The sequence below is a fragment of the Ambystoma mexicanum genome, chromosome 3q (assembly GCF_040938575.1).
Source record: "Ambystoma mexicanum isolate Mex_15411 chromosome 3q, UKY_AmexF1_1, whole genome shotgun sequence".
In the NCBI taxonomy this organism is placed as follows: Eukaryota; Metazoa; Chordata; class Amphibia; order Caudata; family Ambystomatidae; genus Ambystoma; species Ambystoma mexicanum.
This window is the reverse complement of record NC_090926.1, coordinates 136,992,950-137,006,823: the sequence shown is the minus strand read 5'-3', so window position 1 is coordinate 137,006,823 and position 13,874 is coordinate 136,992,950. Positions and strand designations below refer to the sequence as shown.

Genomic DNA, 13,874 nt, shown 5'->3' with positions numbered 1-13,874 from the left:
AGGACAAGTGATCTTGCCTAAAAATAAATAAGCAAATCCAAGCTATAAAGGACTGGCAGAACTGAACTGTGACAATTCCGTTGAATTTATTGACATCAGAGCAAGCGTAACGAAGAGAGATATCCGCGATGAACTGTAATAAGGAAGAAGGACGATGAGAAACATGCCGGGACCAGTTCCAGCCTCCTCCTGCACCACTGCTGAGAATGAGTAAATTATAAAGACTGTAAGCTTAAGAAAAATGCATGGTAAAAAGAATTGTATGCTGGCACTGACAATAATTATGTGCTTTATGTGCGTGGTAGCACCAATAACGACAGCCCTAGTATTATGGTATGTGGAATCGATACACCCATTAGAAATGTTTTTACCAATAGTTAAAATATCCACTACTGAAAGCCTGGTTCAGGTGATTACTTATACCCTGCCCCCAATGGAAGAAAGACACAGAGAAGGATTCGGGAATAACACGTTGTTATTAATTATGAATATGACACATGCAATTCTGAAGAAAACAAATTGCTGGGTATGTGCCCATTTACCACAGCATGCTGGGAAAGGAATATGTTGGTAGGTACAGCCATTAACATTAAGTTATGCATGTAGTGCATCTTTAAGTGCAATGTTCCATGGGAAATGGAATGAGAGTAGTACGGGTCAATTAGACAGAACCAACATGAATGAGTTTGAAGAAATAATAATGAAGCCTGTGGGTTGTTCCATACTCCAAAAAGCACAAGTAATGGCCCCAGAGCCCACGAGGAAAAGTACGCGAAAGATAACACGACAAAATAGACAAGATAGATTGTCCCCACCAGAAAAAACATCTGTGATGACGTTTCGTGTAAGAACAGACGGGGACAAAGATGCAATCCCCCCTTCTTACACAGTGAATTATAGCCCAAGAACTGTCCCTTTTTGTCTAAAAAAGAAAGGCTCCTTTTCAGTCGGAAACATATACTGGATGCATGAATACAGTGGTATTGAAATGGGAAATAGAACCAGTATATGTGGGAGATCCAGTTTATTTTATATGTGGAGAGAAAGCATACCCTTGGTTGCCCAGAAACTGGGGAGGTACATGTTACCTAGGTCTACTGTTCCCATGAGTATTTTTCTTAGAACAACAGACATGGCCAGACTATCCAGAGCTAGAGTCAAAAGGACTAGTGAGGGTGTTTTGATAGCAACTGACATAGAAAAATCATTCATTCCATTCTTGGGGCAGATACTGAACTCCTATAATATAAGGCAGCTGTCCAGAATACTAAAAAATACCATAAACACAACGACAGATATACTATTTAACATGACGTTGGAAGAAAGAGGAATCAGGTTAATGACACTGCAAAATAGAATGGCTCTCGATGTGATCCTGGTTGATCGTGGGGGAATTTGCAAAATAGTGGGATCAGCGTGTTGTGTATATGTAGATGACTATTCCCCTACAATCTTTGAAGCAATAAAGAAAATGCATGTCCTAAGTTCCGAACTCCCTACTGGAGAAGGAAGCTGGGGAATAGGGTCTTGGTTTTGGGGAATACTGCGGTCTTGGGGATGGAAGTTGATTTCAATATTAGTAGTGGTGTTTGGAATATTCATAACGTGCTGTTGCTGCACACACTGCCTACCAATAGTTTGCGCTGAGGTAACTGAGGGATGTACTAAGGGATGTATGCATATGATGACAGAAAGAAAACAAACTCATGGTCAGGCTGACCAAGACACAAATGAGATGAAAACAGTAAAAGAATTGATGGCTGTAGATATTGGTGAAAATGATGATGTTTACGGTAGCATGCAAAATTCAGACATAAGTACTTCAGACTTATCATCATTAGAGGAGGTTTCAATAAATAGATGAGACGTTTGGCATACGGCCAAAGGAGGGTTTGTCAGTCTAGAGAAATGGATACCTCTCATATGTGACCGCAAACGTATTCTGACGGCCGTGGGCCAACCGTCTCATGCACGATATGACAGAATATAGGTTTCCGAGTTTGCCAATGAACGGCCATTTTGATGTAACAAGAATCGCCATTTTGTTTTCTAACCATTGCTCATTGCTTTCTGTTCTTATTGCTTCGCAGTACATTTTCTGCTTACACTGCTTGACTGTAAAACATTGTTGTCTGCACGTGAAAGGACAAGGCCGCAGGGCCGCGAGGATAACAAGAGTTTGTTAAAACACAATGTAGGCAGTGCCAGGAAGAATGCCCGGCTCCCTCCCGAATGAAGCCTTGAAGCAGAGCTGCAGGGCATTTAATCTTTTCGCAGCTGCCAGCCAGTCTCGTTATATGGTAGAATATGTTCGAATAAAGCAGCTAAAGGCTTGAATTATGCTCTTCTGACCACCCCCCTTTGCTGAGCCCTGTTAGAGCGTGTTGGCTCCCAGGACACGAATAGCACCTCATAGATAGCAAGGTCTGGAATGCAACTATTCCCCCGTATGTAGCTCGCTTCCAAGAACAGAAGCGCTGTGTTCTATTCAACAACTGAAAGATGCCTGCGCACTCACAAATTGCTACTAGAATAGATATTTGAAGGTGTCATAGTTGTTGAAAGTGTCCATCATCACACCAAGTTAAAAGAAACCCAATAAAGGGGGGTGTTAAACATGTCATAGCTGATTGTTTGATATGCATTTTGTATATATGTAACTGATGTACATAATTCACTCTCTTGCATCCCTCGAGGTCTAGAGATACACGTCGCGGGGCGTGAGACCGATTTGGCCAACTGAGTCTTTTTGCTTTTGCAATAAACCCTAGCTTTGGGAATACAACCTTGTGTCTGGCATATCTATCGTGTGTGGTGACTCGCCTTGTTTCCATAGACGTAAGGGACCGCTAAGGGCCCCTTTCAAGGAGGATGGGTGAAATACACGCTGCCCCTCCACAAGCCCTTTTGAGAGCCTGACCGGGACTTTCGTCAGTGGGCCACTGTTACACCATTCCAGCACTGGTCTCTTTGGCAGCGCAGACAGCTATGTGGAACAATATGGAAGAGTACATCCAATATGGCCGCCGACTTCCTTGACTGTGCAGGAGACAGCGGTACAGGCGATGCACGTTCACAAGAGACGTTACCTGCTGGTCACGTGATTCCATATACGGAAGGAGGACAGCAATCCGATGCGTCGCTACTGTGTATGCCAGCGCTCTGTAAATTTGCTTCTAGGTTTCAGTGTTGCGTCCACCAATGTGTGTACTCTCTACTTTCTAATCTTTCTTATCTGAATCTTGCTTTACCTAGACATTCTCAACGGCGCTCTTCCTCTCCCGAGATCTCAAAGCGGCTTCCGTGCTTGACTCTTATTCTACCATGCGATTCTTATATGTCCATTTACCACACAGCGTATTGCAACTTTCCCGCCTTCCACTGGAAAGTGAGTCTTCGTTTTCTGCCAGCAGTTTCCCTATTGTATCTTCATCCACTGTCCTCAGAAAGTAACCTTCTCTCTCTCCTTAGGGCTGTTTTTCTTCTAGAATTCCTGGACCTAGATGCCATCTATGGCAATTAGGGTCTACGTATGCCCTTTACCTCACCTCCGTTAGGACTAGTAAGTAAGTGTTAGCTTCCCGATCTGTCCTATTCCACTTCTCCTTACAGCATACTTACCTGTTCTGTCTCTTATCCTTAGAGAATCCACCACAGCCATTAAGCCTTCCATACTCCAGAGGACTGTGACCTACCTCAAGACCTATTCCTGAAGTCCTGTTACCTGCGACTACACAGGGTTTTCTCCCCCCCCCCCCCGAGGGTTTCCCTGGGGGTCGTGCACTTTCTCTCGCTGGTCTCTTATTCCCGGTGAGGGAGGGGCAGGGCTGCCCGGGAGATCTTCACTTCTGCATTTGCCTCCTACACGAGAATTTGCTGTCTGACCATGTTAGTGTTTACTGTGGAAGTAATAATTATTGTTAACAGTTAAAAGCCACCTCTCCCGTTCAGCGCCTCAATGAGGGTGCCCAACGGGAAAGGTGTCCCGCTGGCAGGACAATGGGCCTCATTACACGGAATGCAGTAAGGGTTTACCGTTACCGGTAAGGGTACCGGTAAACTCTTACCGCCTTACTACGAGGTCCCTTTGCGGGACCCGACCTCTACGGCTGGTTTTACCAGCCGTTAAGGAACGGGCCTGCAAAGGGACCTTGGAGGCAATTACAGTACTGCAATTTGCGGTACCGTAATTGCTGCCTTCCCCATTCCCATTGAGCCCTATGTGGGCTCAATGGGAATGGGGAAGTGCCATGGTGAATGGGGAATTACTGCCTCCACACACCTTGGAATGTGGCGGTAATTCCGCCATTCACCATGGCAGACTCGGTACGGTACCAGCGGCACGCCATGGTTACCGCCCTACCGTGTAATGAGGCCCAATGTGTGCTGAGTAGTTCCTGCTCAGCACAGTGATTGTCCTGGCAGCAGGACACCTTACTATTTTCCAACACCTCTGCCAGGACAATGACCCAACAAGCTCTGGGCAGCAGCAGAGGGGCTCTCAAGTTGATCTGTGTCAACAGAGTATTTCAATGTGAGCCATTAGGCACTGATGGGAGGGGGGACTATTAGCAGGGACTTCGTTCCGTTTTGGGAATAGATTATTTTGAGAGAAAGCTTTACATCAATGGTTTCCTCAAAAGCAGCTTCGCATGTTAATGCAAAGCTTTCTCTCAGAATAAACGTGTTCCTCTATTACAACAATGGAGGAAGCTTGCTGAGTAACTTGCTGCTTTTGTCTCTGACCGTTCGGAAGAGGGGTTGGCGGTGCTCATGCTCACAGAGGCGGTGCTAAGGCTTAATGCAGCCAATCAACAATGAGCGGTATGTGATACCAAATATTACATAACACCGGAAGTAGCTCTCATACCGGTGTCCGTCGTTTATTCCCGTCCGCCTGCCCCGCCCCCGGTGCCTGCACATTACTGTCCCCAGCGTTCTATAGTGAACGCATGCTTCCGCGCTGCCTGCTTCGCCTGACTCTTTCTTTTAACCACGTGTTAGTCTGCGTCTCAGCAACAGGTCCTTTTTCTTCAGTTCTCCACCCAAAGTCACGTATGACCACTGAGCCCAAGCGCCGCCGGCAGGAGGAGAACGCTGTCATGCCTGTACGCATTGGTACCCACAACGGCAGCTTCCACTGCGACGAGGCACTAGCCTGCTATCTACTGCGGAGGTTGCCACAGTACCAGGTAAGAGGACGTAGCAGGAGCATCACCTTCTAGCCACCTCCCCGAAAGCATTACACACCGTTTTCCCCGTTGAGAGCTAGTTAATCGCCCTGTGTACCACCACAAAATTATAAACTCTCTTTATATAACCAATTCCACCAGAATAAAGTATCCTTATTGGAAAAAAATATGTTTATATTTATAAATGCAACGTAAGCAGCGCTGGCTCAAGGTGCGCTCAGAGTGCGGCGGCACAAGGGCACCCCCACAGCACAGCAGATAGAGGGCGCATTGCCGCCCGCTCAGTGTCGTGTAAACAGCGCCTATTAAACATGACACTGAGTTGTTTATAACTTTTTATTTTGCAATATACCAAGTAAAGCATAACAACAACCAGTCAGAAGACCGCCAGCAAAATAGAACAGGATCATGTCATACAATCGGGTAATAACAATAAAGTAGCTAATAAAATCCATACATGACACTGAGCTAGAGTCAATGCGCCCTTAAAACCGCTCAATACAACATAACGCTTGAAATTCAGTGAAAACAAATCTTTAGTGACTTTATGGTGATTGATGCAACACACTTGGTATTCGGCAAGTGTTGAAAGCTGCCCACACTGTTGACATCACTGGAATCTAGCGCATACCCTGTTAACTGACTGCAGGTCACTTTAGCTGAAATCTGGATCATGGGTCTGGGTGCGACGCTGTGGCCAATATATTCCAGACCTTCGGCTTGTGCGGGTGGACACCCCCATGGCCCTTGTACATTCTTCCTTCACCCCCCTACCCTTCACTTGTGCAGGCGGGGAAAGGGGGGGGCATCAGCACATCCCTCAGTCCCTAACCCCCCTGCTACTCCACCGTTTTATTCCAGTGAACCCACGCAACGTGTGAAAAGCACAGCAAGAACTAAATCCCAACAAGCCAAGGTTGAACAAAGCGGACTGTCGGGAATTAAGAAGTACGCGTTGGTAAAAATGGGCCATGTGGTTGCTACATTGGGTGGCAGAGTAGTGAGACATGTGACAACAGATGTTACTGCTCAACTTTATTTGAACAACAAAGTAAAAATAAAAGTGATGCCAAAATGTGTCCTTCAGGTAGGTCTGTAAGTAATAATCTCTACTGAAAAGATAAAACAGTCTATATCCAGATAATGGTTCACTCGGACAATATTTTCAACACCTCTCTGCCCCCTCTGGATTTAATTCCTTAACTTCAAAGGCCTTGTCTGCATGGAGAAACCCTATGCCAAGGAACCAAGGCTTCAACTCAATGGCAAACAGAAAACCCAAAATCCTATTCTTAAGACGTCCTTGACTTTCCAGCTCCCTTACACCAGTAACAAAAGTCCATAGGATAGGCCAAAATCGATAATCTATCCCCATCTTAAGGTAGCAGAATGGAACAGTTGCTTTTTCAGGTTACTCAAATCTGGGTCGCTTCTTGCCCTTTCTGCTTTCACCTTGTGTCTTCTCCTTCAGACGCTTTTGGTAGAATCAGACTGTAGTCACCCTTTCTCTGTCGGTAGGTTTCCCTGGGACCTGTCTCTTTCCTGGGCGTATCAGGAAGCCTTCCCAGGATTGGTCTATTCAGCAAGTCATTGCTCCTGGATGTGGGAATCCTACCCATGGTTGAACATGTTCCTTACGAGCTTAGCTTCAGAATGCTCAAGGGGTCTTTTGTACCTTGAGGTTGCTGGTGGAGTCATGTGAGTCCCTCCAATTCTTTCGCCTCTTAGTAAGCCTATGCATCAAGGTTCTCTCACAGTGTTGTTCTCCCATTTTGTTGGGAGCACCACAAGCTAGGGATCATACTGTTCGTCCATCCTCTGGTTCTCCCCTTGGCACAAGTGAGCAGGGACAGACATGTCTGTATCCCATAGCATCCTCTCCTTGACTGGGCTTGCCCAGTTCCTTGTATCCTCTGCCCAATGGAGCTGAGGTTCCTCCCTCTTTCAGAGGTTATTTTTATTTGAGGTTTGAATTTGGAAACCAGATTGGTTATTCCCTTGTTTCGATGGCTGCACTTCATCATCGGTTTCTGGCCCAGATTGGGTAACTATACGAATCTCTTGATTCTCCCTAATGAGGAGGGCCTTTGAGGAGTTAAAAGGGCAGCGCAGTAGTTGGTGTCAGCTTGGAACCTGCACCGCTGGAGAATGCAAAGTTGCGTGATTCCACGTCGCCTTGGTCTCTCCTGCTCTGGGGTCTCTCTACAGCTGCTAGCGAGTTGCACACACTGTCCTTGGATTCTCTGCCTTCATTCAGTGAACACTCGCTAGAAAGCATGCTGAAGTCTGAAAACATTTAGAGTTCACAAACCAAACTAGTCTTTGCCTCACGAACATCCCTGGAAGGATGATACACTGCAAGTATGATACACTGCAAGTTGGTTGCCCTCATGGTACTTGAGCCCCCTCATCCCCCAACTCGTGGGGGTGGGGGGCGGTCCTAGATCCAATACAACTTGACTTGCTCACAACAAAGCACAGGTTTGAATATAGAATGTCCAACATCCATTAACTGACCAGGAGTCTGCTAGAATTCTGGGACTTTTAGCTTCCCAAAGTCCCAATCCGTCCTCATAGGAGTTATTGCGTCAATTGTAGAGTAGTGGGCCCATGAGATTCCACCTCATCTGCACATCGGGTAGCAGCTGGACCAACCCCACCCCCTAAAGACCTGCTACACCTACAGGCAAGAAGGCCGAGTTTTACATACTCGGCAGGCTAGCTCACACAAAGTAGACTTTTTACCCCCATAATGGGGTAAACTACCGCCCTGGCTCCATCACTCCTTTCTTGGGCAAACTCTTGGAGAAACTGGCTATCTCTTAGCCAACCCTCCACATTGAATCTATTGGTTGCTTCCACGACAATCAATCTGGCTTTAGAGCACCCAGAGGCACGGAATCTGCTCTTCTGAACACCCGTGAAGACCTGCTCTCAAATCTTGACCAACACCACCTCCATCCTCATTCTCCTTGACCTCTCCTTTGCCTTCGACACAGTTAACCACAACATCCTAATCACACGTCTCCGTGACACCCTGGGAATCACAGGTCAGGCTCTGGCATGGTTAACCTCCTTCCTCTCTGACCGCCCATCCCAGGTAGAACTCGGAGCCTTTCACTTGATTATCACTCTATCAACCTGTGGCGTTCCGCAGGGATCTAACCTATCCCCCTGGTTCTTCAATGTCTATATGGCTGCATTTGTAATATGTGATTGACACTTTCACCGCTAATTTCCAGTGCTACCCGGATGACACGAAACTATTTTTCAGGCTACCCTCAGCCGCCTCCTCCTCTTCACTCATATATGTCTGTCAGCTATTCAGTCTTGGTGTGCTGCAAATGACCTCTGCCTCAACGCCACTAAGACGGAGATCGTTTGCATTGGCACTTCCGCTCCCGCTTTCCCAATCTCGCTCTGGCTGGCCTCCCTTGTCCCTGCGCCCACACCCATGTGCGAAATAAGAAACCTGGGGGTCATCTTTGACTCCACTCTCTCCTTCTCGTCTCACATTTCAGACATCTCTAAAAAATCTATCAGCTTCACTTCCTCAGAGGTACTCTACCCTTTTCTCACTTTTCCCCCCAGAGGCTCACTGTCTCCAGAGCCCTGGTTCTCTCCAGGCTGGACTATTGTAACATCCTCTTCATCAACCCCCCTTCTTCTGCCCTGCGCCCTCTCGACTCGTCCAGAACAGCAAGACTTATCCTTGGCCTCAAGCCCGGCACCCGCATCTCTCGGCGCAGAAATCCCTCCAATAGCTCCGTGGCTACAAAAGTCAAATTCAAGAACCTTTTCATTGTTCGCTTGCCTTTCTGGGGTCTGGGACCTACCTACCTGCAAAACTGCCTACCTAAATACTGTCCCTCACGAGCCCTCCGTTCATCTACCTCCAACCTTCTGCGAATGAGCTGGTTCTCCAAGCAGAGACTTGCTGGGAAATCCTTATCCTCATCAGGTGCCTCCCTCTGGAATAGCCTCCCTGCCGCTCTCCATCTTGATTCGGAAACTCCAAGACTTTCCTCTTCTCCTCTTCCTTCTCTCTCCCTCTACCCTAACCCATTTCTCTGTTTTTCCCCTCCTATTCCTTACAGCTTCCTTACAGTAAGCTGACTGGCCGCCGGGTGTACCTCCAGAGTCTCACTGGTTCCCGGCACCTCCGACCGTCCTCTTTCGCACTTGCCTCAGGGCCCTACACCCCACCCATACTCGATGCACTTGAGAAATTAACCCTAGAGAGTGGTTCTCTGCACTTGCCCCAGTCTCAACTGACCGGGTGCACTTGATCCTCCCCCCACCCCCTGTGCACTTGCTCGATCTGTGCGCACCACGCCTGAAGATCATATGTCTGTTCTCCCTTGTCTTCACCCCTTAATTGCACTGTTAAAACTTCAGAATTGCCGCCAGGCTTATTTGCTGTCTCCCAAACTGTTTAAATGTATTTCTTTACACATTTACTCTGCCTGTGTAAACTATTATCGCCTCAGAATTTCAAGGGCTCTGAGCAAATGTTTTTTTTTTTCTCCCCAATGTTCCCACCCTCCTTGAGCGCTTTGAAACAATTGCCTGTGTATAGGCGCTATATAAATAAACAATACCTACCATACCATGGTTCCGCAATACAGTTCAGCTGATAGGATGGACTACAAATACACCTCTACAATATGTTTGACATATTTTACTCTGACAGTGCGTTCCCATGATATAAGTGATAAACGCAGTGTGCTCATGGGCAGCTCAACATGGGGGTGTGAGGTGGGCTCAGAGTTAAGGTGGTATAGTTGTCGAATTTCAAGGGTTTCCTTGCATTAAGCCATCACACGTTAATGTTTTTTTTACTGAATTTCAATGGTTTTGTTTTGCTGGATCTCGCACCAACTGTAGTACTTTTTTCTTTTCATAGCAGATGTCATATTCATTATCAGTATGGCTCTAGCTATGCACTAGTAAGTTGTTCCCCATTATGGGTCTAATGTCCATGGCCTGTAGCCATGGCCATTTTGCAACAACGAAGACAAGAATGCATGCAATGTTGGGTACGATTTACATTTTGAAAAGGGTATTGCAAACCCATCCCATTATTGTCACAAAGAAATCTTGCATTATTTTACCGCAAGATTTTAAAGCAAGAGGTTTCTGGTATTTTCTCGCTAGAATGCAATCATTTTCCAGTAATTGTGAGAAATCATCTTTGGAAACCTGGCATGCCGCTCATGCAGAATTCTTTATACCAGAGAAAAGATTAAAACGCAAAAATAATAGTCTCTCAAGCCCCACACAAACTTTAAATGTGCCCAAATGTAGCCCTTACACCCCCCCACATTCACCCTGAATTCAAATATCTCCTTCGTCCCCTCTTAATCTCGTTTTGAGCATGTTGTAAATGTCCCACTCTCGCAAGAAGACTTGAGAATGCCTCACATTGGTGAAAAAAAGGGCGGCGCTCTAATTCTGAAAATCCTCAGTTGCTGCAGTGCACTATGAGAGCTATGTAAATGATTTTGGTGCCAGGATCCCGCTCTCGGGCACATTTAAAAAAAAAAAAAAACACTGGAACGATTTGCACGAAGCCACCAAAAAGGAACATCTGCACCACTTTGTGCCCAACTTGTTTCGGACATGAAGCAAAATCTGTTCAGCTGTGTACCTGTCAAATGGATAGTCATCTCTGCGGGGAAATACAATGCAAAAAGTAACCCCCCCCCCCTCATCATCCCCGAATGCTTTATAGCTTTTAAATCATTGCACACATTTCCACCAAACTTGACAAGATTGGGACCTGGGCCATAAAACATCTTTGCAAAATACCAAACATCATGCAGATGTGTCAAATGGGTCTAAAGTTATTAGGAATAGAATTTTCACAAAGTCAAAAGATCATTATGTGTAGAGTGAGCATCGCTGGGGGCGTAGCTTGAGCTCATGCAGTGAGGTTGGGGCTGTTTTAGCTTGAGCTCATGCAGTGAGGTTGGGGCTGTTCTGAGCTCCTGTTGTGATCCTGTGATCAGATCCTTGTTGCAGCATTTATTGCTTGAATTACTTGAACCCACCAGCCTTTTCTGGCAGGGGAAGTGGCCGCCTACTCGTATTGCCCTTCCCCGACAAAAATCGGCATCTGGAAGGCTTTATCTTCTGCATTGCAGTTTGACCCCTGTGTTCCCCAAGATGGCGACCTTGCAGTGCGACTTTTCTAATGATTTGGAACGCAGACGGAACTGCTGCTTGGCCTGACACACAGCAAGCTTTCTCTGGATCATGTATGTGCGTCCAATTGTGGGCACAGGAGCGACGGCTGCCATGGATTGCAGCGCAAAAATGCTGTCCCAAGCCGCGGCGCAGTGAGGTGCGCATCCTGGGTTGAACTCGTTACCCTCAATGAGGCAGAGAGACGCAGTGGGCGGGAGTGACTGGTGCGCTCCTGTGGAAAAGAAACCTTCGCCTCCAAACCACGGTCCGCCTCTGGGGAACATTTGCCGTTGGACAGCGCTGTACTGCAAACAGTTCACACAGGTTTTGGGCACCAGAGTTCAAACTTTAACACATACGAAGCGGCCATAACCATCAGCAAGTAAACGACTATTACTGTCTCACCACCCACGTACTTGATTGTGACTCTGCTGCTCAGATGTTCTATGCTGACACTCTGCTGTGCTAACGCACTCTTAGACCACCTAGTGGGGATCCATTATACGCCTGCCGCTGATCCACTTAAAGCTGTCTCTGATGCTGCCCATGACCTAGGGCTGTGTGCTTGGTGGGTTACGTTGCTGTTTAACGGATTGGATCCCCAGACGCACTTGGTATGCGATGCCGGCTACTTCACTTGTAACGCTGTACCAAACGTAGGGGCTTTTGTTTGCAGGGATTGGATGTACTGCAACTGCTGCTGCAAGACCTACGCTTATAGTCACTTAGAACGCAGACCCCTGGGCTTGAAGGGGTGGATCTCACTGCATTGACTCATGTGACCTTGGACACTGTTGGAGCCTTTGCGTCTGCCCCTTCGACTGGTGTCACCTACAATTCTTTGTTGTGCAGTTGTGATGGTGCAGGGACTTTGTGGTATACATATCCTCAGCAGGAGACCTTGACTACCCTGGGGTGGTGTAAGTGGCGGGGAGATCTGCACAGCTTGGTGTTGGTTTACATGACTGGTTGGGCTTATTTTACGTGGCTGAGAGGTCCTTTTCTAGTGGCCCTACAGCCTGATATGTACCTGATTGCAGAAGTTGTGAACTACTGCCGGCTTGCTTGGACGTGCCATTGTTGCAGCCCACTGCTATTGCTTCATATCAGAGTGCCCTTTTTGGCTGTGTGTTTGAAGATCTACTACTCTGTATTACAAGACATTGCTGCAAATACTGTGACCTGTGGTCCACGTACCTTCCCTGCTATGTCACCCGCTAAGCATAAAGACAAGGCTAAAGGCACAATTATGGACTCTTTTGTACATCAGTTTAAGCAACAGGACCCGGCCTCTTCTGTGGCTGCTATCTCACGGGATGTCCAGTCGCCCCAACCAGATCCACAGGAGACTAAGGTACTTGCTGCTATAGTTGCCATTAGGTCCTCTTTGGAGACCATAATTGATGAGGTTAACATTGGCATTCAATTGCTCCAACATGATGTACGGACACTAGCAGAAAGGGTCACAACTGCAGAAACGTTGTTGAAAGACACTACATCTATGACCGAGTCCCTTGAACAGCGGTGGAAGACATTGAAAGCGCGGAACGCCACCGTGAAAATGAGAGCTGAAGATGCAGAAGGTAGATCCCATAGGAATAATGTACATGTGCTGGGCACCCCAGAGGGCATGGAAGGCCCGGGCCCGACTACCTACATTGAAAACCTTCTTCTCCAAGAAATTGGTTTTGGTAAATTGTCGTAAGGATTCACAGTTGAGGGCCTACCGTTCACTTCAGAAGAAACCCCCTTCGGGGTCCTATCTCAGATAGATTATTGCCTGAATCTTACATTTTAAAGATGGGGATAAAGATGGGGAGGTCATCCTACTGTTTTCCATGGATGGCAGCGAGATACAAAGGGGTGCTCCAAACGTTGCTATATACCCAGATTATACGCCTACGGTGCATAGGGTGAGAAACATGTTTGTTCTTGTCAAAGTGAGGCTGCGACAGTTGGGGCTCAAATATATGCTTATGTACCCATCCAGGTTGAAGGTCTTGTACAAAGGCACATTGCACTTTTTTGTTAGCACAGAAGCAGTGGCCGTGTGGATTGAACATAACTTGCATGCTGGTGGTGAACTGGATGTTCAGAGTACCGACGGCGCTGCTATTTAGAATCTCCATGTGGATCAGAGTTTAATATTTTTAGCCCTGGTTGAGGGAGTAACAAACTCCTCTAGTGCCGTGATGACACTCTTGGCGTGACTGTTGACTGATGAACGGGAACAGTATATGCAGCCCATACCTGTGCATTGCTTGATCCTTCGGAACACTGCCTCCTAGATTTTTAGGTCAAGGCTGTAATGGTATGAATCCTTGCTACAATTCTGATATTGTTATTTAGTGGGGGCAATGCTCTGTCACCCACTGAGTAGACTCACCCGGTCCCTCTCCCTTTGGTTAATACCTTGCACTGCCTAGTTGACAGTGTCATTGCCCAGTACCCAATGGCTCCCAGGGGCCTTGATGGTACGGGTGCGCTGAACAG

General features: G+C 46.9%; 1 protein-coding gene across 2 annotated transcripts in view; it reads left to right on the top strand.

The window, feature by feature from the left end:
• Positions 1–4,809: 4,809 nt before the first annotated feature.
• MYG1 (MYG1 exonuclease) overlaps positions 4,810–13,874 on the top strand; it is a 279,913-nt gene continuing 270,848 nt past the window's right edge. The window contains exon 1 of one of the 2 annotated variants that reach the window (XM_069653324.1): positions 4,810–5,192. In XM_069653324.1, the coding sequence (XP_069509425.1) occupies positions 4,953–5,192 (240 nt within the window). In that variant the 5' untranslated portion in view covers positions 4,810–4,952. The remainder of the gene's footprint in view (positions 5,193–13,874) is intronic. The other variant, XM_069653325.1, reaches the window with a different exon arrangement.